Source organism: Hoplias malabaricus, chromosome Y (assembly GCF_029633855.1).
Source record: "Hoplias malabaricus isolate fHopMal1 chromosome Y, fHopMal1.hap1, whole genome shotgun sequence".
NCBI classification, from domain to species: domain Eukaryota; kingdom Metazoa; phylum Chordata; class Actinopteri; order Characiformes; family Erythrinidae; genus Hoplias; species Hoplias malabaricus.
Window position 1 is genome coordinate 76,340,493 of NC_089820.1, and position 25,908 is coordinate 76,366,400.

General features: G+C 40.2%; 1 protein-coding gene across 1 annotated transcript in view; it reads left to right on the top strand.

Moving 5' to 3' along the window:
- Positions 1 to 25,908, top strand: part of LOC136678656 (dual specificity calcium/calmodulin-dependent 3',5'-cyclic nucleotide phosphodiesterase 1C-like) — a 71,705-nt gene that overhangs the window by 29,279 nt on the left and 16,518 nt on the right. The window contains exons 4-5 of the mRNA XM_066656743.1: positions 21,863 to 21,976; positions 25,298 to 25,480. Coding sequence (XP_066512840.1) covers positions 21,863 to 21,976; positions 25,298 to 25,480 — 297 coding nt within the window. The remainder of the gene's footprint in view (positions 1 to 21,862; positions 21,977 to 25,297; positions 25,481 to 25,908) is intronic.

The window sequence follows — 25,908 nt, forward strand, 5'->3', positions numbered from 1 at the left end:
GTGTGAGGTATGGCAGCGTAAAGTGCTGTTATTAAGGTTGTAACTGTGTGTTTTTATGTGTTGCTCTAGGAGGAAGTATAAGAAGACGTCACAGAGGTAAGAGCCAGGAGCTGCTGCTGAGCTGAATCATGGGGATTCCCTCTCCCCTGCTGTCAACACACACACACTCACTCTCTCTCTATCTCTATCTCTCGTTCTCTTGTGTAACCAAATTACATCCTGTGCAGTGAAATAAACCACATTTTTACCATTTGCTTCGCTTTTGACTGGATATACAGGCAACAAACACTCATTTTTCATTTCTATTCCCTGGCCACTTCATTGGCAAAATCAATTTTTTTAAATTTCCACACAGTGGACACATTGCTAGAAACATCTATATGTACCCCTAAACAATTTATCAACCTTCTACCCCATTCATCATCTGTCAGGTCCACTGTTTACAGATATTATTTGTGTGGTTGGTCATTTTCAGCTGTGACACTGGCGTGAGAATGTGGGTTTGGTCTTTGTATGAGTGTCATATCAGCGTGGTGGCTGTGTCACTGCAAGGTTGAGAGTGGTCCACCACCCAAATGTCTATACAACAGCCATTCTGGTCTGGAACAGCTTTGGTGAAGGGCTAGAAAATGGCTGCTTTTAACCATGCTTCAACTGTACACCAGCAAGGTTGTTCCCTAATGGCATCGCTTTTAATATTTCACATAAGGTCCCTTTTATTATAAGATTTCTTTTTTTTTTTCAGCTCTAAGATTGCAGTAAAACACTCAAAGTCGCATTATCACATATACTTGAAGTATATCACATTTGCATTTGAATGTCGTTATGGGCAGTGTATGTGGGGCAGAGTGGCCTTGTGCTCTTGATGCACATTATATGCACTCGTCTGTAGTAATGCGTATGTGTTTGCATTGAGATTAGCGCATCGCGTCACCACAGCTATGGCCTGACAACAGAAGGCAGAATAGATGTGTGTTCAGTATGTGGCTCACTGCTTTGAAAAGACATCTGCCGGGAACAAATATGTGGTGGCTGTTGCTAAGTGCTCTGCAATTATCATCAGGGAGGGAAGAGAGAAAAAAGAGAGGGAATCGCTAAATGCAAGAGAACGAGAGATGGCAATCGAATTGAAAGAGGGGGAGAGAGAGAGAGAGAGAAAATGAAAAACTGTAAACAACACTGACAGAAGGAGAGAGTGATAACAATAGAGTTTGCGGGTGGGGGGTTTGAGCTGGTCTAATATTAGATTGCGGGAGTGGGTTTAATTGGCTGGGCCGCAGGGGGGCGGGCTCAGTGGAGATTTCCCTCTGCTGACTTCCTGTGCTGCTCGCCTCTGATTGACAGCTCAATGGGAGTCTGGGTAATTATGGCAGGCTAATTGGCTGCAGAGGATTCTGGGAGTGTGTGATTACCGATGCAACGCCACAATTCAGCGACACAAATACAGTAGTGTGTGAGCGGACACATATGTGTGGAGTCTCCAAACAAAGCTCTGTGGTGTAAGATCTTGGGCCGTCAGCTGTTGGGCAACACTGCCAAAGGCGCCAGCTGCAGAATTGCACATATTTTCATCATGCATTGTAGAAAAAGTGCAGTTTCCAATCACTTCTTGGTGGGCTTGATCCTTTGGAATGAAAAGTACATGTAAATGGCCACATTCCGATTAGAATGCAGTTGCAACAACAAGTCTTAACTAAACTATGCTGGGTTTTTACACTAGATAGTAATTACGACCAATTTTTGTTGAAGAAATTGTCCTTGTTGCACCATCCAAGTAAAGCCAAAGCACAATCAGTGATGCGTCTAAATGAGGGGTCACAGAATTTGACCCAATGTAGCTGTCAGCTGATTGGTTGATACACACCACTGTTTGTAAGTTGTTATGTTTGATCCATTTGCAGTTCTGCTGTGAAAGGAGAGTGTAAACATAATAAGGAAAATTAGAATTAATTTTTATAGCATTTTTTATACATAAATATGAAAGAGAACACAGTGTAACTGCAATTTAATTCATGATTAAAAAAGGAAAAATATACAAATTATAGAAAATAATAAAAGTTTAAACTTTAAATTTAATTAGTGCAAGAAAGGCTTTTGAATGGATATGGTTCAAATTAAAAGATTAGTTAATTAAAAGATTAGAGATGCCTTAGTGGTATATTGGCACGCTCCTCTTTAATTATGAGGAAATGTCAACTTTATTATGTGAGCCATACATTATTCCATTTTATCCTGATTTTTGCTTGCCTTGTTTTTTAACACTGACTGCTGCTGACCACTGACTTTTGCCTCCGCCTATGAGTTTCCTGTGCTGCTGCACTGCAAACAGTGTACGTTTGTGGCCAGTTTGTAATCAGGTTGTCATTGAAGCTGTCAGTTCCACCCTGGAAAGAAACATCCCTAACTTGTGTGGACTTCATTAAATGTTCCATTTACATAAAAGAATAACTTCTGTTCATATCCATTATTTGTACGTCATGTTGACCAACAGTCTATAAAAATAAATTTGTACACTGGCCCTGATTATGGAATTTAGTTTATGGAGGCTTTGCAATTTAGAGACATAGGAGTGCCAAAAAACACAGTCACATGCAGTGCTAATACAGCCCCCACATACAGGTGTTTCTCACACATGCATGTAAATGACACCAGCAATCACTACACACACACACACACAAACACACACCAACCACATAATCAAGTGATGCTCCACTTGTCCACTGATGCTAAGAGGGGGTAATTGAACCCATGAAAATAAGTAGAGTGAGAGTGAAGTGCAGCCAGTTGTAGCGAAACAGAATGCTTAGCTAAGACAGAAACGGCCTGATCCAAGCTATCTAGGGGAGTTTAATGCAAAGCACAGCAATTTGCACGTCTTTCTGAACAGCAGCTCGGATGTCAGTCTTCAGCCCAGCCAAAAGAAACCTGCTGATTGCACAGGGTAAACAGACAGGCTCTGTTATTGGAGTTAGCATAGTTGGATGCAGCTTGTTTAGCTTCTGATTCTGTTGTCGCAGGCTAATCTCAAGTGGGCTCACAGTGACGCAGATTGGTGTGGAATTCAAGGCCTGGTCCATGCCAGCGGTTTCGAGAGGAAAATGCACACATGCACGCAGGCTCATGCTCACACACACACACACACATACATGCACACACAGCTGCTTTCTGGACTTTTCATGAACTCCTAGCGAGCATCGTTAATCAGTTGTCAATGTGCACAGCTAGCCACAGTACAATCCTTGCCCAAAAAGAACTGGCCAAAAAGGTATTAGTCAGCCAGTGGAAGTCTTGATTAATCATTCAGGACTACAGTACTTTTCTTTCAGCTTGGGCCTACCACAAAATGTACCACAAAATATTTCCCACATTGTGCTGCATTAGCAGGATGCTAACTATGATTTTAACACCTGTAAAGTAGTATAACCAAAAGAACACTTATGTAACACTTGAAACATTAGTGAAACATTTCCATATCCACAGTCAGCATGAATAAATCAGACTAGGATTCAGGCTAGGAGGCAGATTTCTTTATTCAAATAATGCTAATAAAAGGGCTTCCAACTTTTATGCTTTGGCTGTATCATAATGGTCTATACACACTTTTGACATCCTGCTTTGCAACAGTGTTGCTGTGTCTTACGTAGATGGCAGGAATTTCAAGATTGTCCTGCCTCCTCACCTGAGTCTCCAATCACAGCCCTGGGCATGCATTTATGTGAGAGCGCAAAGGTGAGGGTAAACAGAGCAAAACAAACAAAACAGGCAAAATAGAACCAAGCAAAAGTGATTATAATCCTGGTTTTGTGGAGTGTGGAGGCTCATTCGTTTAAAGGGGCAGACTCTGCAGTTGGTCATTCTGAACAGGGCTGTTTAAACAGTGTAAAAGTGTTGTTATTTGTTTGTTAAGAACCCAGATAACTGTGGAAGGACACTTGTGGAAAAAAGGGCTATAATACGTCCCCTTTAAGTCTTGAATAAAATGAAAGACAAAATTTCATGAATTGGGCAGGAATCCCACTCCAAGTGGCCAGTGCCACTGTACACAAACATGTGCTTCATGATACGTTTTGAACTGGATTTGAGTGGGGTGTATGCACCAGTTTTGGTGGCGCTGATCTTTCTATTATTCAATGTTGTTATACTGATTGAAATCAGTATAAATGTGTAGGATTGGCAAAAGCGTCAAGAGTTAGTGAAGTGGAACATGGAAATGTGGTGGGCTGGCCTATTGCAGGGTCTAACATTTTAACAGCAGAATACATGCTCTCTCTGTGATCTTTTGCCTCCTACCACAGTAACAGAATTTCTCTCTCTTTCTCTCTCTCTCTCTCTCTCTCTCTCTCTCTCTCTCTCTCTCTCTCTCTCTCTCCACCTCATAATTAGAGGGGTAATTACTCAGCTCAAATGAACCCCACATCCAGCTTTAATTACATTCCTCTTCTTTCCAGCACTCTTCCCCCTTCCTTCGCCATCTTCGCCTAATCCCAATCACCCAGGTGCACTTTCCCCTTGCATCTTACTGAGCTGCTTTGTGAGACCAGGTGTGTGGACGACCCCCACATCTCTCACTCTCTCACACACACAGACACACACTTGCAAGCTTCTGATGAGCCCTACTATCAGAAATATTATGGTAGAACCAGGGTAAAGCAGCCTAAATGGCTTCTAGAATACAAGTGGGTTTTGTCCACATATAAGAAAAAAGAGGCTGATGTTTTTTTTGTCTCTCCTCATGAATATATAAATCAGCTGGTGGGACAGTTAATGAACTCAGGCTATTATCCCAGATTAGCTATGACTTGTGATGGGTAGGCTAGTGTTTGCTAGCTTTCAAGCTACAAGAACAAACCCCATACGTTTACATGAACACTGTTGTCTGTTAGCATTGTCAGAGCTAGCCCTAGTGCACAGAGCTGGAACTATAGAGGTACAGTATTGTTGAAGCCTAACAGCCTCAAAGTCTAATAGCAGTGATGCTAGCAGCCAGGTTTGATAGATTTGAGCAGGCTAATAATTCTGGGTCACTTGAATTTTAAGATTACAGGTTCTAATCATTTTGGAGCTTCATGCAGTTGGCCTGGAGCCAATGCAGGGGAACAGAGTATCTGAAACAGTACTGAAGACAGAGATGTGCTTGTTTTATCATGAGAACAGTCGTTCTTAAGAATCATATACAGCGATAGGTTAGAGCTACTTGTTGGCTTATCAGAACTGCAGTTTTGGAAGAATTCTGATTGGAATACATTACCCAGAAATGCAAAATGGCTACATTTACACTGCTTGTTCACATGTTCTCAAAGCTAGCAGGCCAGCTGTTTTTCTTGTTAGTGTTTTATAGAGTCAGTTTCCACACATTTCCCCTCAGAACTGTCTGGAAATTAGTTGTCTCATTCGATAATGAAACAGGTGGGACCAAGCTAAACCCTCAATGTGGGTGAATGGTTTCTGATTGAGCCATTTAAGATCCTTATCTGCATTCCTTAGGTGACATCACAGAAGTTATGGCAATCTTCATCAGACATCTGAGTAGGAGAGCTATCTTTTTCCATTTCTTTAATGCTAATAGTGAACAAATACTCTTATCTATAGAACACATTTATCATTTTCCTTCCTGGAGGCTTTATGCTTACTTTAGCAGCTTCTTTGCTAGCCGCAAATGGAAAGAAACTGTGAGCACATATCTCTATTCTCTCTGCGGCGCTTCTCTAGTGATCAGTGGTGTATATCAAATTCTAAAGCAATCATGAGCCCTCACTTGAATTTACCTGCACTGAAGGAGTCCTCATCCTGCCAGCAGGGCAGAGATTTACACACGTTCCACCTCAGGCAATCGTCTCTCTCTTTTATTTCACACCGCCCAACCGCCCCACTCCCCCCCCTTCCATGTGGCACTGCGCCGTCATGCCTTTCTTGAGGTCAATGAGGCATAGAGGGACATTCATACTGTTTTATTAGGGCAGACCTGACCATAACCAATCCATCAGCCTCTGGATCTGTCATTAGCCACAGTTATGGGAGGCCTGGACCTGAGTGGTTTACATTACAGCGCTGAGACTGTCCCAGAAACACTACCATGTCATACTCACTTTATTCAGGTCCACTCCTCGGCTTTGAAAAGTTTATGTGGGCAGTGTTTGGGTGACAGGGACAAAAAGATTACCTTCATCTCATTTTAGATGAATATTTACCAAGAGAAACCCTATGAACCTGATGATACTCATTCATTCATTCATTATCTGTAACCGCTTATCCTGTTCAGGGTCACGGTGGGTCCAGAGCCTACCTGGAATGAGTGCAAGGCGGGACTACACCCTGGAGGGGGCGCCAGTCCTTCACAGGGCAACACATACACACTCACACACACTGACACTTTTGAGTCGCCAATCCACCTACCAACATGTGTTTTCTGGACTGTGGGAGGAAACCGGAGCACCCGGAGGAAACCCACGCGGACACGGGGAGAACACACCAACTCCTCACAGACAGTCACCCGGAGCGGTACTTGAACCCACAACCTACATTGCGAAACTACCTGCTGCTCCACCGTGCAGCCCCATGATGATACTCAAGAACCTGAATGTCTTGCAGAGCTGTTACCACTTTAGCTCTTTTTCAATTTATATACTTTTGATGTCATTGATATAGAGTAAGCCAATTTATTAGCTCGACATATCATTTACTTATGCTCATTTAGCTGGTTTATCTACACTAAACTGGTGCTTAGGACTTGGTTTATAGGTCCATTGTCCATTGGCTTTTACAAAATCTGTCCCATTCAAAAGTCAGAAAGGGCCACCATTTTGTAAACAGTTCCTTATGTTCTTAGTGAGTTTCTCCTTTTGTGTTTCAAGTTCATTCCTTGTGATGTTCGGGAGTCGCCCACAACTTGCTCATCACCCAGCTGTTGGAATTCTCAAATGGCTTTTTCGGCAGGATGACGCAAAACAAGACTTTAGTTTTCACATTAATACCAATGCTTGGTAGAGACAGGAGAACAGTTTGGTTCAAGTTGCAGGAGTTCTTTATAATTGACAACAGATGCAAGCTTTGCTAGGGGGGGAGACAGTGGGAGAGAGAGTTGGAACAGAACATGGAGGGAAATCTCAGCGATCAAGTTTTTCATGTGTTTGAAACGTGTGCTGTGCTGGGGGCTACAGGAAACTTCTCGAAGGACTCCACACTGGGGTACAAACACAAAGCGGTTGATTAGGTGAAGGGTATAAAAATAAGCCGTGGCTTTCTTTATTGAGCGCACTTCATTGAAGCTTACTCTAGGTTTACCCAGAAGAATCGAGGGGGATAATAAAGTCAAATGATTCCAGAATGTGAAAAAATACAAGAGCGGAAGAATTACAAAAACAAACCTAAACTGTGCTGCTTTTATGTGAACAGTGCTGAGTGTAGTGTCCACTACTGAGGATTATTGTCCAGGAGAAAAACACAGGTGTTACTCTCAAATGGAGGTCAACCTTTTATATTAGCCATGAATTGCAGCAGACAGCTGTATCCGGAGCTGTATGAAACATGTCCTTCAGTAAGTGCTTTAGACCTTGTGAGGATGGCATTAAACACTAAAAGCTTGGGGTTAGTGCTCACATCTACTGGCCTCCCCTCATGGCTATTGTTCATTCCAGCCGTGAGCTTAATTAATGAGGTCTAATTGGAGAAATAATGGAATATTAATGAGCTCTAGAGAGGCGGCTGTTTCACAGGAGAACTGATCTGCGAAAATGTTAAGGATTCACCGACACGCATTTAGTCTTGAGTAAGGTGTGACCAATTGGAGCCAAAACTGGGACGTAAAATTGGCTCTGGTGTCAGCATTTGGAAGGGCTGGTAACTCCCTCTGTTTGTTTGCTACTCAAGTGTGAATGCTGAGTGCATTCATGTGCATTACCGTGAAGCCATCAATTGAGGCGAAACACCTTGAGACGATTATTGTGAAGGACAAAGTAAAGAGCTTAGAATGTGTCATCTCCACCAGAATGGATCTAGTATTTGTCACATTTTGACTGAAGTAGTGATGCACAAAACTGGATTTTCTGGACTCATGTGCAACTGTCCACTCCTGACAGGATTTGACAAGACACAGGGAGGACACAGATGGTTGGTGGAAAAATTAATGGGAAAGACTTTAACCCTCTGTTAAAATGACATCTGGTTTCATCTTCTGTGAAGGCCTTACAATAGACACTGAAACTTTACTGTGAGTATTACCTACACAAACATTAGTGAGGTCAGATTTTGATGCGGTCTGGACACAGTTCCACTGTTCCACAGCCCATTGCTGGGGGGCTTTATGCACATACCTACAGATCAGATTGGAAGTAGATTCCCCAGAATTGTTGCCTTATGCTTGGCCCACACTACAGGATAATTGGGCCAATTTTGAAGCCGATTTGCTCCTCCCGACTATCGCAATAGGTCTCCCAATTTTAGGGGGGTTGTACACTATTATCTTCACAGATTATCTTATAGTGTGGGGAGTCCATAATCCAATTTTCACTCCTCCAATCTTCTCCCAGTGCAGTCTGGATCCATACCACTCGTAATGTAAATCATAAAAATGAAACCTGCTTGATATTTACGTACGTTAGTACATTATTGTCACTAAAGTACAGTCCAGTTGTGTTCCCTAAAAGTATGTTACATTCTCTTCTTCAGAAGGAGAGGTGAATATTTGTAATCTTTCATAACAGAACTGTGTAAAATAAAGGAAAACAAGTCGTAGAGATGAAATTGGACGTATGAAATCAATACAATACAATTTTAAAATGTACAATTATTTTCGAATAGGGTACAATGATGTTCCCTAACCAAAGGTACAGAATATGTGGGCCACAGATGGGACTCTCTCTCAGGTGTGAAACACAAAGTTACGTTCAGGCCTGAAAGACTGCAAACCATTGAGTGTCGAGCTAGGACTATGGTTTCAATCTCCTGCCTGGTCTCGGGATGTAGCAGTTCACAAGAAACTCACGCACGGTTGTGTTGACCGGAGCTGTCTGTCCAGTGAGAGCAATCTGAAGTTGTGTGGAGTTTCATTTGGAGCAGATTGTGTTGTGTGGGGACACTGAAGGCTAAAAAAGACCAAGCAGAGGAAAATCAGTGAAAAATATCATTATGTGTACGGTGTCAACATTAGTTAGGATTTATAATATCCTGTAGCGTGGGCTAGACATTCGATAAGGCAGACTATTTAATTCATCTGAAGCCAACTTTTAAATCTGTGCCCTTACTCTGTTTCCATTGACAAATCAAATGACAGCTATCTGTTTTAATAATGAGCAGTAAGTTACATAAATAGAGAGACAGAGAGGCCTCAGACCAATGCAGTGTCCTGGATTGACTGCTGCTGCCATCAGGCTTGGGTTCTCTCTGTCTCTTTCACTTTAACTGTCTCAGTCACTCTCTGTCTTTCTTTCTCTTTCCTTCTTTCCCTCACTCACTTACTCACTCACACACACACACACTTACAAAACACTATCGCTCTATCATCTCCATTTAGCCATTCAGTCCTCGCCACAAAGAGCTACTTGAAAGTCAACACAGAAACGTCGAAAGTCAACAGAGAAACTCCATTAAGTTCGATTTCCCCCAGTGTCTGCAATCACAGCTGCCTCATCTAACCGGCCCCACTCTTCAATACCTGCACACACCTACAGATCAGTGCACTTCACAACACACATTTCAGACAGACCCGAAACATTTGTTACTCTCTTGTGCATTAGAGTAATAAAATTATCCAGTTATTATTTATGATTTGTGTTTTTCAAAGGGACCAAGGGGAGTTTGTTCTCTTTTGCTGTGGTGAAAGCTACTGTCAGTGCTGTGAGAATTAGATGGATTTCAGCACTGAGCACATTAGTGAGGTCAGTCTGGGAATGCTGGGTGGGTAGTTCTGGATCACTAACGCCACTCCAACTCATCCTAGAGGTAATGAATGGAGAGCGATCACTCCAGAGAACACTGTAGGGTTTCATTGACACATAGTCAATGCTAAAGTAGAGCTTTGAAGTTTAAAACAATGTCTATTTGAGAAATGCAATTTTTTGTCATTATGTATTTTAATTTTTCCAGCATGACACGCTGCTGCTTTAGACGTTGTTTATCAGCTTTTGATAATGACACGCCTATGTGTGTGTGTGTGTGTGTATGTGAGAGAGAGAGAGACTGTGTGAATGATGGTGTGGGTGATTTGTGATAATCAGTGTGTACTGTATTTTCTCTGATGGTTGATCACCGAAACTGTTACGGCACACTGTGGCTTTTTGCTGAAGCATCTGCCACTAACACAGCGACTAAACAGACCTGATATGTGTGTGTGTGTGTGTGTGTGTGTGTGTGTGTGTGTGTGTGTGTGTGTGTGTGTGTGTGTGTGTGTAAGTGAAAGAGTATCCATCAGTCTATCACAGTCACCTGACTTTCATCTCATGCCGTGAAATGTAGATTTGGTGACCTTTTTAAAATTGAAATTGGTTTTATTGGCTGGGAGAGCGTGGCAGTGACAAAGTGACATTTCTCCTGTGGTTAAGTGCAGAAAAATTGGCACCAGGTGTTTAAGTGTACTGACCACAACCTGGATATGGTTCCGTCTTAATTTTGATACAACGATGTAGAGCTTTGTCTTCAGCTTCAACACAATATTTTCACATTGCAAAAAAAAAACAGTTTTGGTGTTTGAAAGTAGGGCTGGATGATATGGCCAAAGTTTATATCACGATATATTCCTTAATTTTAGTCCGTACGATGTAATTCTGATATATTAAAAGTATAAAATTCATTGAAAAACTGCCTACAACAAACAACAAACATGACATCACCATCAAACATTATGTCAATATTAATATTTTTAAACTAAATTTTAAATTGAGTGCTGAATTGATGACAGTGCCCTGTGATGACCGTCTGTCAGTGACAGATGCTGTGAATAATGAATATTGAAATACTGAAAATATGTTGGGAGACATGGTGGTGCAGCAGGTAGTGTCGCAATCACACAGCTCCAGGGACCTGGAGGTTGTGGGTTCGTATTCCCACTCCGGGAGACTGTCTGTGAGGAGTTGGTGTGTTCTCCCCTGTCTGTGTGGGTTTCCTCCGGGTGCTCCGGTTTCCTCCCACAGTCCAAAAACACACGTTGGTTGGTGGATTGGTGCCTCAAAAGTGTCTGTAATGTGTGTGTGTCTGTGTTGCCCTGTGAAGGACTGGCGCCCCCTCCAGGGTGTATTCCCACCTTGCGCCCAATGATTCCAGGTAGGCTCTGGACCCACCCCGACCCTGAACTGGATAAGGGTTACAGATAATGAATGAATGAATGAATGAAAATGGGTTTAAAATCATATCATTGTTATTGAAATTGTATATTGGGATATATATTGATATTGAATTATTGTCCAGCACTATTTGAAAGTGTTGAAAAAAGGGTCATTGTCCCTAACGCTGCACGTAACCTGCCTGCTTTCAACCTTTCAACACATTTTTAGTTTCTGAACAAGTGCAAAAAAGCTCAATATGCGCAGAGGAGAACACAAATAGCCATTTACCTTACACCAGTTAGTACATGTCGGCATTGGCTTAGCATTATGATTGAACGATAGTTTGATGTCTTCTCTCTGTGTCTGCATGGGTTTTCTCTATGGTCCAAAAACACATGTTTATAGGTGAATTGACTGTGGTGAGTGTGTGATGCCCTGTGATGGGCTGGTGCCCCATACCGTGTGTGTTCCTGCCTTGCACCCAGTGTTTTTGGGTAGGCTCTGGACCCACAGCGTCACTTAACAGGATGGAGTGGTTTCAGTAAATGAAAGAATGAACGAATGAGTGATGAGGGAAGAGGATGGGCCATCTTTCTGCCCCCAGAAAAAGTGAAGCCAATAGCTGTTGATGTATGGCTCTAAGTAAAGGTAACACAGCTGTAGTGAAATAGAGCAATTAAATAGACCTGGGTTTTAACAATTGCCCCAAAACTCCGGTTATAAATATTTTTTTGGGTCAGTAAGATTTTTTTCTAATTAGAAAATACAGCCCCTGTGGATTAACATTTGCTACAGATGTGCCAGACATTTGTTTGAGTGTGCAAAAAATGATGCTATATTACATTAGCATAAATGCTTAGGAGGTGAAATGCACTGAAATATGAACGCAATGACATCAACACAAGTTAACTTTTCCACTGATGCCATCATTTCATCTTTCGCTCTCATCCATCTTCCAGCCATCTGGTTTCCTCAACAACCATCCACCCATCCCTCCTCTTTTCACTAGAATTCACTCCTTAATCTGCCACCATTACATAACACTGTAGAGATTACACTCCATTCTCAAGCTTCCTAATAACACAGTGACATGATGCAGTCTTCATTTAAATGAACTAAGGGTGTGCAACACTGCTCCTTTCCCAGCTGAAGAACATAGGCACGGTAGGGCTGCCTGATATGGGAAAGGACACCAGCATATTGATATAGTTTCAGTAAAATAAACGGTACTCCATCATTCCTGAGAATGAACTCCACTGATACTTGGCATTTGCCACATGGCTCCTGTATAGCTGCTTCAGAGCATCCCACTCTGTTTCTGTGGATATTATTCAAGCTGTGTCTTTGCTGGGTCAGCAAAGCGTGCACCTTAAAGAAGGATATTTACGCATAAGATCAGGTGTCTGTATAATTTCAATGTAGGTTCATGCCCCTCACTGGTCTCATACATATAAAAACTTCACATATAAAAACAGATGGACAGATGATTTGGAGGATAAACACAATTCATCACTGTCTAAACCAAATGCTAAGCTGCTGTTCTGGAAAATTAGACTACTTTTCTAGAGTACATGAAAAGCTCAGAATGCTCAGAATCAGTAGAGACTGCCCAGTCTGTACTTCACCATAATAAAGGTAAACAGTTTTTTGGGTGGGTTGTACTACTTTGAGGGCGGCACGGTGGTGCAGCAGGTAGTGTCACAGTCACACAGCTCCAGCGACCTGGAGGTTAAGGGTTCGATTCCCACTCCGGGTGACTGTCTGTGAGGAGTTGGTGTGTTCTTCCCGTGTCCATGTGGGTTTCCTCCGGGTGCTCCGGTTTCCTCCCACCGTCCAAAAACACATGTTGGTAGATGGATTGGCGAATCAAAAGTGTCCATACGTGTGAGTGAATGTGTGAGTGTGTGTGTTGCCCTGTGAAGGACTGGCTCCCCCTCCAGGGTGTATTCCCGCCTTGTGCCCAATGATTCCAGGTAGGCTCTGGACCCACCGCGACCCTGAACTGGATAAGCGCTTACAGATGATGAATGAATGAATGAATGGACTACTTTGATGTGTCAGTCAATCATTCAGTACCCAAGGATTTGAGTAAATCCCACCCTCACGTCAAAACAGGCTCAAACTCAGCTCAGATGGTTTTGTGGGGAAAGTTGAGGAAACACTAAAATAAAAGTGAAAACTGCTTATTTATTCATTCACTCATTGTCTGTAACTGCTTCATCTTGATCAGGGTCCAGAGCCTTAACAAAATCATTGGGCACAAGGCAGGAACACACCATGTATGGGAGCCAGTTCATTACAAGTAACTGTCTATTTATCTATGAAAAATGGAAGATGGAATGTTCAATATGGAAATCTTCAGTTCATCTCAATATATATGACTACTTTTTCTTGATTTCTTGGCTATGGATTCAGTTTTATTGGTTCATGGTACTTTGGGCTGGCTATTTAATCAAAAATTAATCAAAATTCACAGATTCATCAGAACTTCTAATAGACATTCTGCTGTGTCCCTACTGTGTGTACATGGAAACACGTCTGTGGTTTGGACGTGAAGTGTTTGACTATAATTAAGACGACACTAAACAAAAATAAATCAAATATAAACGTTGAGAAAAAATGAGAGGAACAAGCTTCCGCAACATTAGAAAAAATATCCCTGCTTTAATTCTGGAGCATATTTACAGTACAAGCCTCATCACTGAACTATGAGGGTCAAAGATACAAAAACAACATAATCATTCATTAATCGTAATCGTGGTAAAATGTTAAATTAACCTTGATACTGATTTGCGCTCATATCGCCCAGCGCTAACGGAACTTTTCCTTTGTCCTCAAAACACTTGGCTTAATTTGGACGCTATATAAATCAATGGCAGCTGCTTGTAATTATAAACAGTAGCAGCGAAGCCATGGCTTGAATTACTTGTTCACACCGAAGCAGTAGATCATCAGATGGATGGCATCAATATTAAGTATCCAATCTACATTTTTCATAAGCTGAAGTGGTGTAGCGAGGCATTAATAGATGCCATGCTGAGCCTCGTCGTGCCTCTCTCCTGTTCGATCAGCTCCAGCTCCTGGAGAAGGACAGCGTCATGTTCATTAGAGCTTTCATTACCTCCCTAATTACGTGGCAAAACAACACGCTGACATTTCGCCACGTCCCCCTCCCTCTGCTGGGCTCCAGCGCCACTTTATTTCATCTGTCATTAATTGATTTCCCATCCAACTCTGACAACACTTACTAATTAGTGACATGAGGCAATCAGGGGAGGGATAGAGATAGAAAGGGAACAGAAAAAAAAGACAAGAGAATGGATGATGAATGCTCAGCTGTTTCTAATCAGGGTGGGGACCACCAAAGTCAACTTTTGTTGAGTTCTGGTGATGATGCTAAAAGCTGATGTCAAAACATTTTTTAATCAAAAATTTCTAATCTAAAATAACATTTGGGAAAATCATGAATAATGCAAAGATTTTTAAATTATGGGACGATTATTATCCCTATGGGATTTGTCATTGTATTAGCATTAAGTAGCAGTAGTCCACATTAGCACTTGGCCTGACACTTGATTTTAATCACGCTGCTCAAACTGTAGTAAACTGAGTGGAACACTAAATCACACTCACATGTATCATTTATCACACTTCCTCTCACTTTTTGCATGACCCCCTTTCAATGGAAGGTTGTGCCTATCCCTGAGGTAAAGAAGTGCATGGTGCATGTTTTTATGCAACCGACCTTGCACATTTATGCTTGGGTACTAGTACACGATCTTACAGAAGATTTTTATTCTGTAAACCTTCAGTGATCTTTGTCACACTTTTCTGCAGACTATCAGAAAGATTGATGAGAATGCATTTACAAACATTCCATTTGATTTAGAAAAACTTATGATGTGCACAAAATTATACAATTCCTCAAAGCATGATGAAATTTTTGCTGGCAGCAAAATGAACAAATATTTTATGAAGACTTTGTCCTTTTATTACTTACACAATGCATACAGAGGCGAAGGGAACCTGGCGAGCGAATGAAACACAGAGAAAAAAGAATGTGTGAGTAGAAGACTAAAGCCTAGAAGTATTGCAGAATCTTGCTGCTGTTCGGCGGCTGATTGCAGTTTCATGCAACACCATTCCCATCTCGCACGGCTGCATATTTTCAGAGGCTGAGGGCATTTCAAAGTCAATTTCTCTTTGTTCTAAAGCCACGGACGCTGAGGGCTGCTAGTCCATCAAAGGAAAGAGGCTTCAGGCAGGAAGCATTACATTTCCAGCAGGTAGCCAGTGGTTAAATAACTGGTGTTTGGTGGATGAATATGTTGTGTGTGATGTAAGAATGCCCATGGGACTGTGGGGTGTAGTGCATATGATGTCATTATTGTTGAGAAGATGGGGTTTATTTATGAGGTGATGGTGAAGGACCTGAAAACTTTCCAAACCATAATGGTGTGTAATGGGCCTGGTGTGTAATGGGCCTGAAATTTTATGAGAAGAAGGGCGAACATGAATGTGACAACCATGTGAGGACGATATTTGCTTTATAAGGTGTTTACAAGAGAAACCTGGTTATACTTAACGCTACTTAACACTTTTGCGTTAAGTACTCATTTACATTTTACTGTCATTATGAGGATGATCATGTATTATCATTAATATGCTTTGAAATCTTGACTGCTGATTGCCTTAAATACATTCTATGCTCAGGTTGTTAATGTCAGATATTAAAATTTATATCTGGTTATACAACACTTAGTGTCCATTCTTTGCCTTCCCTGTTTTCCACTTATTTTTCTTCCTTTAAGCAAATGGTTTATATTTATATTATATATTGTAAACATCTCTGAATTATCTTTTGAATAACTTGCATAACTCTTAGTTACAAACTTATCTTTCACTACAGTACATAGATTACATGACATTTGTAATTGTGTATATCTACAGGAATGCTAGTTTAATGATGATCAAATGCGCTGAGGCTGGAGAACAAGAACTCATCCATGGCTTGGAAAAGAAGCTGCCATACATGCTGGGTGTTTCTGGCGTGTTCTGTAATCTTTGCAGGGGTTATTGAAGCTCTGGCCTCAGGTTGATGTTGTTTAGCCGGCTGCAGGAGGAGTAGTAATGAGCCCCAGGATTTTTCAGGCATTACTGCTTTTCCATGTGATGGAAACACGTTCCAGGAACCGGCAAAAAGCGCTGCAGGGATTAGGAGCCACTCCAAACAGGTTTTGCCAAGGATTTTTGTTCCAATCAAATCTCATTCTTTGTAAACTGGAATTGTGCATTGTCTGATGTCTTAGAGTCTTAAATTCATACATAATGCACACGTACAACATACACTGACCGTCAAAAGTTTGGAGACACTTCCTTCTTTTGAACTTTTTGAATCCTACCAAGACCCCTCTTCAAACGGTCTATTCTGGACAAATCAGCTATTTCCTTTCTGCCATTTCCAGTTCAGTGCGATAAACTGTAAAAATATACACTGACCTGTTTGGAAGATCATTTCATATTCTAGAGCTACACAAAGACTGGCAACATTAAAAGGCTGTTATTTAGGAAAATCTGGGTTAGCTCTAGCCTTCAGTATAAGACATGGGACAAGACCATACCCTCAGCCTACTGGATCATTTACAACATGTATATCATGATTTCCAATCAAGCTTGGAGGCTTTTTAATGGCAAACTCCACCACAATATCTTCAATCTTTCCCTTTCCTCCTCTCGCTCTGTCATTCTGACTCAAATTCAGCCCGAGTTTCATTAGCCGAGAAACACTTCAACCAGACAAGCACTTCAGCATAAATATCCTATGAGGTGTCTACTATGAGAAGTGGCCTTGCATTGTGGGTGGAATTTATGGCTCTTTCACTTTTTGCATGCACACCGTTAGCTGGGCGCTGTGCAGAGCTAATTTCTCTATGCTTCTTTGCTTTTTAAGATGCATATTATTCAGAGCACTTTAGGTAAATAACTCAACCGTAAAAGCTTGTCTTCTGTATGAATGCTACCATAGATGCTGTAAATCAAATAATGGTCATTAGCTTGTCGTGAACCCTTTAGCCTTGATGCTATTTGCCTCTTGTTTCTTGTGGGTAACTTTTTTTTATTAGAAGTAGTGATTTCTGCTCTCTAATGACTTCTATTATACTCCTGCACCCTGCCTTTAACATTTTAGGCTGAGTTTATAGCTCTTCAGTTCTCTCCTGGACACTTTAACTTGAGAAATATGCAAATATTTCTGTGGTTGTTAGCCTTGCTTTTTTCCCCCTCAAAAACATATTAGCCAAATAGGCTACTTTTGTCACAAAAGCTCATGTGCTTTGTAAATGGCATCAGTGACTTCCGTGTCGTAAATCAACTTAAACATGGACTGTTATACTTGACCATTCTTAGTGAACCCATTAGCATATGCTATTTATTAATTTATCCAGGTTAGAACGTTTTAAGGATTTATTTTGCTTCAGGCTAAAATTTCTATTCTCTAATGGTTACAGTTACACCCATGCTGCCTACCTTTTATGTTTAACACCAGGACACTGATGAGGGAAAAGTCAGTAGAATTAAGTTGCTCTGTGTGATATGAGTAGGCTAATTTATGTGGCATTTCAAAAGAGCAGGATCCAGTTGGGGAATACAGGGAAATCTCACACACTGAGGACAAAACAGCACTGTTTCATCATCCCAACCACAGGGCTACACAATTATGATAGAAAAAATATAGCAATTAGCTTGATTGATTTTTGCGGTTGTGTTCGGTAAATGAGCTCAGCAGAGAGTGAGTGTTTTAGCAGGCTACTTAGTCACAGATGAAGCAGGCGGGGAATGTTTGATGGCTGATTCGAAGGCACTGAAAGCACTCAAGTGGAAATGTAGACAGGCCTGTATCATTTGCAACAGTTCTCATATATGGAGCGTGTGCCTCTGTTTACTCAGAAATGTGGATAAAATGTGATGAATATGTAATGCTAATTACAATGCTAACTGCACTCTAATGTATTTATGAGGAATCTATATTCACCTTTAGGTTTTAGCATAGCTTTTCCTTTTGGTTTTTAGAGAAATAATTTGCAGTTGATCTTTGCAGAAAACTCCAAAAAACATGTAATATGACATCTGTTAAAGGGTTCAAGGGACACTCCCCATGCGTTTGTAAATGTACTGCATACAATATTTCAGTGGGTAGTATGATTTGATTTAACTGGTTTTCTGAAGCATCTATGCTTTGATAAGCATCTAAATTACATCTTCTATAAAGTAATGTATGCTACAAAGAGTATGGAGTGTAAAGAGACCAAAGCCAAAATGGCTAAACACCAGAGCTTCTGCTTCTAATTCCTCATTCCTGTGCTGTTGCCCTGAACTGAGCTATGGCTCATTCTCATTTAAAGTGACAAGCACTAAAACATTTCTTTCTGAGCGGGGTTCTTTTGGCAAAGGAGATCAGTGCTGTGTTGTTTGATCTGGTATTTTGTCTCAGAAATATGTCACAGATGATATATTACGACACTAGGACTATGTTCACTTGTGGAAAAGGCATAGAGTGTGTCCCCTTTTAGAGTTTAAGTGACACTTTTACAGAATTTCATTGCAGTAATAACTCTTTAAAGCCAGACGAACTTCTGAGGAATGAGGGAACCCTTGCACTGCACTGGGTATCCCCCCTGGAGGAATGCCACATTGATGCCGTAGATTCTCTTGGGTGAGATTTTGAACTGACTGTCAAAGTTAAATTTGGGTGTGCTGCATTTAACCGTTCTCTGGGCACAAACCATGATGTTCTGCCTACGCATGTCTTGATACATCTGTCAGTTTTGCCTCCCACCACACACCAGCTTTGTGTAGACTACATAAAGGATCCAATTCAGCTGTCACTTTTGGGTGAGCTTCTGATGGACATTATTATAATCCAATGTTCTTAATGGTACAGAATGGTGGGTTTGTGGTGTTTGAATCAAGTTGACTGGCTCTATTGACAGCAAATACAGTAGGTATATCCACCATACTATATCATTTGTGGTTTGAATGACTTGATAGAAACCTTTTTAATTTTAAGATAGAACAAGCAAGTCTCCGAATGTAGCTACACCTCCAAATGACATTGTGTGGACATGTGAAAGTTGCCTGATGTGAATAACTGGATTTAAATATAAAGATATCAAAAGTGTTGTTTGTGATGCAAAAGAGTTAAGGGCTTTTTATGAATACTTTTGTGATTGGTTCCTAATAATGTTGGTAGATGAAGGCCTAACCAATGGGGGGACATGCCAGGTTGCTACCAAGATACTTCAGAGATACAAGTCATGACTAGATGGTTCCATTAGACTTAACCCATTTGTTTCCAACCAGAATGTAGGAATGAAATAAGAATGGAGGGTCACAAAAGAAGAAAGGTAAAACCATTAAAGAGAGAAAAAAATAAGTTTATAGTTCTCAAAAATGATTAGTCCATCTGTGGAGGCCTACAAGGCCCTAAGGCTTCCCACTGATTTAAGGACATATTTACATATAAAAAGTATAGAAAAATTAAACTGAGGATTGATTGATCTTAGGGTGTTAGCATTAGCATTAATGCACAAGGTGCATTACAGATCCAAATGTATAACTGCCATCTAAAGAGAATTTCTTATTGCTGTAGTAAAGAGGATTTTCTGTGGTTTCTTTGACATTACAGTGGACGTCAAGGGGTGCTGACCTCTCTCTACTCTGTGGAATGACCAAACCCCTTTATTAATGTTGAAGTGTTCCCAGCAGTAATTCATTGTAAAGCCTTTGTGACTCAGAATAGTAGAAACCACTGATCACAGACTTGACGTCCACTATTAATTCATTCTATTTCTTTTTTGTGCTACAGTTTCACTTCTGATTGTAGTATGGACTACTCAGCTACAAAGATTTGGAAACTATAATGTATGTGCATCTCTTTTATTAAAGGACGTATGCACAAAACTGAGTGGCATTCTGGTAGAGAGTTGAACTGATTAGACTATGACTAAGCTCACAGATCAGCATGCTATGACCGAAGAGGTTCATGCATTACCACTCCAACTAACACACTTTGCATCAGTGAATGAGATGTTTGGGATCAGGTGGCCTTTCGAGCAGGAACAAGTTTTCTTCAAGCAGCTTGGGGCGTCATGTGGAAAGTGCTAAGCTCCAATATCCCTCCCTCCTCCTCCCAATTCCCCCCGACTCCCAGCTATTGCATTGACCCCAGGCATTGATTACACTCAGCCTGACACATCAGGGACAGCGCTCTTCAGGCAGCTCTAAACGACAGATCATCTACAACTTCCCTTCAGAACCGCAGAGCGTGAGAAAGATGATGTTCTAAAGCCACCATGGAACTGAGAATTAACTTGTTCTGCCGATTTTAAAACTGCAAGCAGATGTGTGGGGCTGGGGGTGTATCCTCCCTGTCACTCTGCAGCTGACACTACACCTGTATAAAGCATATATATATATAGGTTTATAATAATAATGAAAACCTGTGTCTGCCTATGCACAGAATTGAGAATCTCTGGGAAAGATTCTTAGAGGCTGAACATGAATATCTGCAGTCTAGGCCTTCCAGCTCCTGGAAAGAGGCGACCACTGGGTCAAGGGAATGTGTCCAGATTTGTTTGTGTATTTACATGTATGTGTGTATTTATGTGTGTGTGTGGTCCACTAAAAGCATGTCTGAATCCCACCAGTGACACATGAGCCACGGCAGATAAATAAATAATGCGTAACCTAAATTTCTAATCTAACCCCTTCTGCCATGCTTGGGCAAAATAAACCAAATCTCTCAAATCCACCGAGAGCAGAAATGCATCAGAGACGTGCAGACAGGAGCCAAGCCTCTTCTCTTCACTTCTCTCTCTCTCTCTCTCTCTCTCTCTCTCTCTCTCTCTCTCTCTCTTTCTACTCATCCTCATTCTCAGCAGCTGGGCCTGCAAATCAGGCCAGTGTCCCCAGGAAACCTACACACACACTTATGAAAAAATGTACACATAAAATGCTTCAGAGAAATCTGTTTTCCATGAAATGGCAGCTTTGACGAGCCACAAGCATTTCCCTGCGAGTCACGACCACGTCATGGATGTAATGACCTGTATGTTTGTAAGTGCAGGTATTATCTTGACATTACCCAGAATCTGCTTGTGTTCTTATTTAATTCTCTGTAGATTCTCTGTTCTAAGTTTGTAGGATTTTCACAAAAAGAAACAAACAATGTTCTTCAGAATAATCCAAAAGATAATTATACTTTTTTTATATATATTTATGTTATAGCTTTAACTCTGCCTCAATGTTTTTTGTTCTTTTTTATATTTATTTTAATTGTGTTGCAGATATATGCTAATGTATCGTTAGGAGTATTGCCAAAGGACTCTTTACCTGCGCTATGAATCAACCCCCTCTCTGCTGTGGGAGTGTTGTTACTGTTGTTTTCTGAGCAAAGACAAAAATGAGAATGTGTGCTTCTGAGAGAAACCAAATTAAAGATTGAGGAAAAAGTTGCTGCAATTGCTTTATTACCATACCACCTTTTTTTGTGACTAAACAACCACTAAATTTAATTTAGTCAAAACAATGTTTATGTGTTTCTGGTTCAGATTGCGCTGTCTGGTGAAGCAACTCGAGAGAGGAGAGGCGTCCCTGGTCGATCTGAAGAAGAATCTCGAGTATGCAGCGTCAGTGCTCGAATCCGTCTACATTGAGGAAACACGGTAAACTATCGACCCAAACTTTCAGAAACCTGATTTTCACTTTAATGCACTTAATGCACATTTAAAATGCAGTTTTAAAATCACAAGCAAATAAAATGCTATTTTAAATATTTTTAAATACAAAGGCAGGATTGCATTTGAAATGAGCTTTTTCACCATCATCAAGGTTTAATCCAGGGTTGAATTTAAAGCAGTAGCTATTACAGAACTACATTCCCTGAGATAATCCTTTTCTTTTATACAGCAATTAGTTATTTATTTTCTTTCTGTTTTTCACATTCGGATGCCAAAACAAGAACACGGTAAGCGTTAAATAATTAATAATTTATTGATTATTATTCTATTATTATAATTACTATTATAATTATTCAGAGTGTATTACTGATTATTCATGAAAACAATGGGAGCAAGTGATTATTTTGGTTTAACTCTATGGATAATGTGTTTATTATTTGGCTGTAACAGTTATTTACAATAAATTGTCAACTTCAACTGAATAATTTATACATTTCTGATTTAAAATCATGTGTAATGCTGCAAAAATAAGTTTTTTTATATGCAGCAACCTAAACCGGAAAGTTCTTCAATGTATTGCAAAGTAGTCATGTGTCAGGGTCTAAACTAAGCAACAAGACCCTTAATGTACCAAGCAGTCTGAGGGCTTTTAAGTGGCAGATGTTTTAAGAGCTTTTGAAAAGAACCTCATTCAAGGAACATCTTTCTGGGTCAAGGTAAGATTCTAATTCCTGTAATTCATAGCCTCAGCTACGTTTATGAATATCTTTCATTCCTCAAGTACTGTTGGCTCTATATTTGAGCTGAATGAGCGAAAGTGTATGAACACAGGAACTAATTCAATATGTAAAACTGTTTCTTACAAAGTAATAACTGGTAATTGCTCATTTTAACAGTCTATTTCTCTCAATATCACTTTAACGTCCAAAGTTTTGGAAGATTATTTGGTAACACTTCCTATGTATACTGTGTTCATAAAGTTTTATAAATACATTTAAGCTTGTATAGCATATGTTAAACCTTGTAATTCCTGGAGTATGCTTATTTTTCAATGTAAGTTGGGATATAGTGTTTATATAAGCAAAACACTTTAGAATATAAGATAACCTTGCTTTATGTTTGGTTTCGTAATGAGCCATTTCACAAGATCATTATCTATGATAACAGCATAATGTGGTATAACATAAATCTCTTCTATAATATTCTTAGCAGCACATGGAATCTGACTTTATAAGTTGAATGTTTATACCAGAAAGCATAAGGTATTATGTGCTGTAAGATGAATGCAGCATTAATGCATTTTTAAAGGCTTATGAATACAGGATCCATAAGTAATTCTGAGAGTTATTGTCTGAAGTGCTGCCCCAGGAATCTTTACAAACATCACATTTTCTTATTTGGTTTTGGGTTTCTTTATTTGGAAATTCCTACAAGGAACAATCTGCACTGGTTTGATTTATCAGACACGTCCTTGGGGTTCCACAGCAGGCCGTCACTCTTTAGGACAGTCTTTATGTTCTGTATTTTGGTGGCAGGTCCTTTCTCATATTTAATCTATGGCAGATGGAATTATAATCATCATCATTTGTCTGCTCTCAGATCAGCAAAAAGAAAAGCAAACTTACAACAACATACATTCACTTTTGACTAATAAAGGGTACACCGCCCTGACCACAACTCCACAGCTGAAGAAAGGCTTGGCTTTCGCAAAAGCACGTAATACATCAGTAGGAGTTATTATTCAGCAGTGAAGAACTAGCATTTCATCACTGTCAGAGGAAAAGCTTTACAGTGGAGGGAATAACTTGAACTACTAATGGAACTTGGGAATCTAAGCTCTTCTGGAGTATTTCTGATCGGCCATTCATTATAAAACTCACTGTAATGAAAAGAGCAACTGGAATAATTTAAATAATGCACAAATATGAAAAATGAACAAATGGAGAAACAAAGTTTTGTTCTGACAGTCACTGCTGAGCAACATGACCATCTTGACTGCTAATAAACCAATGAGCTGAACAATCTAGCAATTGTAGAAATATCTTTGTGCCAAGTCATACTACAGTTTTGTGTGTATGTTGTGTTAGGAGTCTTGCCCAAGGACTTTTACAGGTATGGTTTGCTTAAGCAGGAATCAAACCCTATTCTACTGGAGAGGGCAGTGGGGTTATCCACTACACCACAGGTGGTATAAAAGTAATGGCTGTAATGTAGGAGATAAACTGATAAACTTTGAAAACAAACCAAATGTATACATTTTAAATGTTATCCACATACATTTTCCAAAACTATCACATATTAGAATTGATTCTTTAAGCCATATTTAATGATATCATATTCATTGTTTAGCAATTTCTGCTTTATGATATTAGCTGTGTTATTAAAGTGCAATCTGATACCCGTTTATCCGATAATCAGGGAAATCAGAGAGTGGTGTATCTGTTGCCTGAGTGTACAGGACAGATCAGAGAAAAGCTTATGGAGTTATATAACCATAGCGTCATTATGGTCACCATCGGATTAGGACACTAACCTCTCACATGCAAAGCCACAGAGATTGCTATTCGCTTCTGATGATGTTTTTTTTACATTTGGGTAGTTTATGATTTAGAACACTAAGCCACTGCTGTCCACGAATACAGAGGCCTCAGTGGAACTGGTAAAGGAGCTGTCATTTTTACCACACACCCACAAAAAAAAAAAAAACATATTTAAGCAAGTGATTTTGTATTATTTAATTATTTCATTGTATAAAGCGCAACTCATGCAGAGTGAAGGATCCGATTACTTTATAGACCCTGAATGATCCAGGTTATGAATCACAGAGGGGGGTCCCCTACAGAGGGGTGGCCATGGTTAGATTTGGTTTAGTGCTGAATATTTGCTACATCCAGGCCACCAGATGTTCATATTATAATATGTTTATAACATGAAGAAAATGAGAAAATGACTCTAAATGAGAAAAAGAACTAAAGCACAGTCAGGAGCTAAAAACTAAAATACAATGTGATGGATGGTCACTACCCATCAAAAAAAAAAAAAAAAAAAAAAAAAATATATATATATATATATATATATTACCATAAATATATTTGAAGTTTGGATGTTTGGACAAAGCTGACTGTAGTGACCATTTGCTCCAAAGAAAGAATTCAAAACATTACCATAATTACTGTGAGAGCTGAGATGGAGGGGTCAGCAACCTGGACATGACCTGATGTTTGATTTATTTCGTGGTAGAATTCATTCTCTGTCTCTCTCTCTCTCTCTCTCTCTCTCTCTCTCTCTCTCTCCTCTCTCTCTCAGGAGGTTGGTGGACACTGAGGATGAGCTCAGCGATATCCAGTCGGACTCTGTACCCTCAGAGGTCCGTGATTGGCTGGCCTCCACCTTCACGAGGCAAATGGGGCTGATGCTGAGGCGGACGGAGGAGAAGCCCAGGTTCCGCAGCATTGTACATGCAGTGCAGGCTGGGATATTCGTGGAGAGGTGCAGTTACTACAACAACTAATATGGAAAATAATGTGTAATTTCCAGTCAATCGCATTTATCATAACACACACACTAATATAACACTTCAGTTCAGTTCTCTAAAGGGAATTCTCAGTGTGATGGACATCAAGGCTTTAACACTGAGCAGAAAAAGAGAATGGGAAGTTTACTTTTCCAAACTCTTACTTTCTTATTGAGAGAAACTCTTTTTCCTAGTGCTCATAAACTCCCCTGTCCAAACCCCATTATAAATCCCTAAGTGGACTGTAAAAATGAGTGTGTGTCAGGAGTGTCCAACTCTGGTCCAGGAGAGAATTAGTCCAACACAGTCTCTATTCTGGCTTCAGAACTCCCAGCGAAAAAGGGGTGCGTTTACTTTATTTGATCAAAATTAAATGTAATTCATGGCATTATTTTTTTCTTGT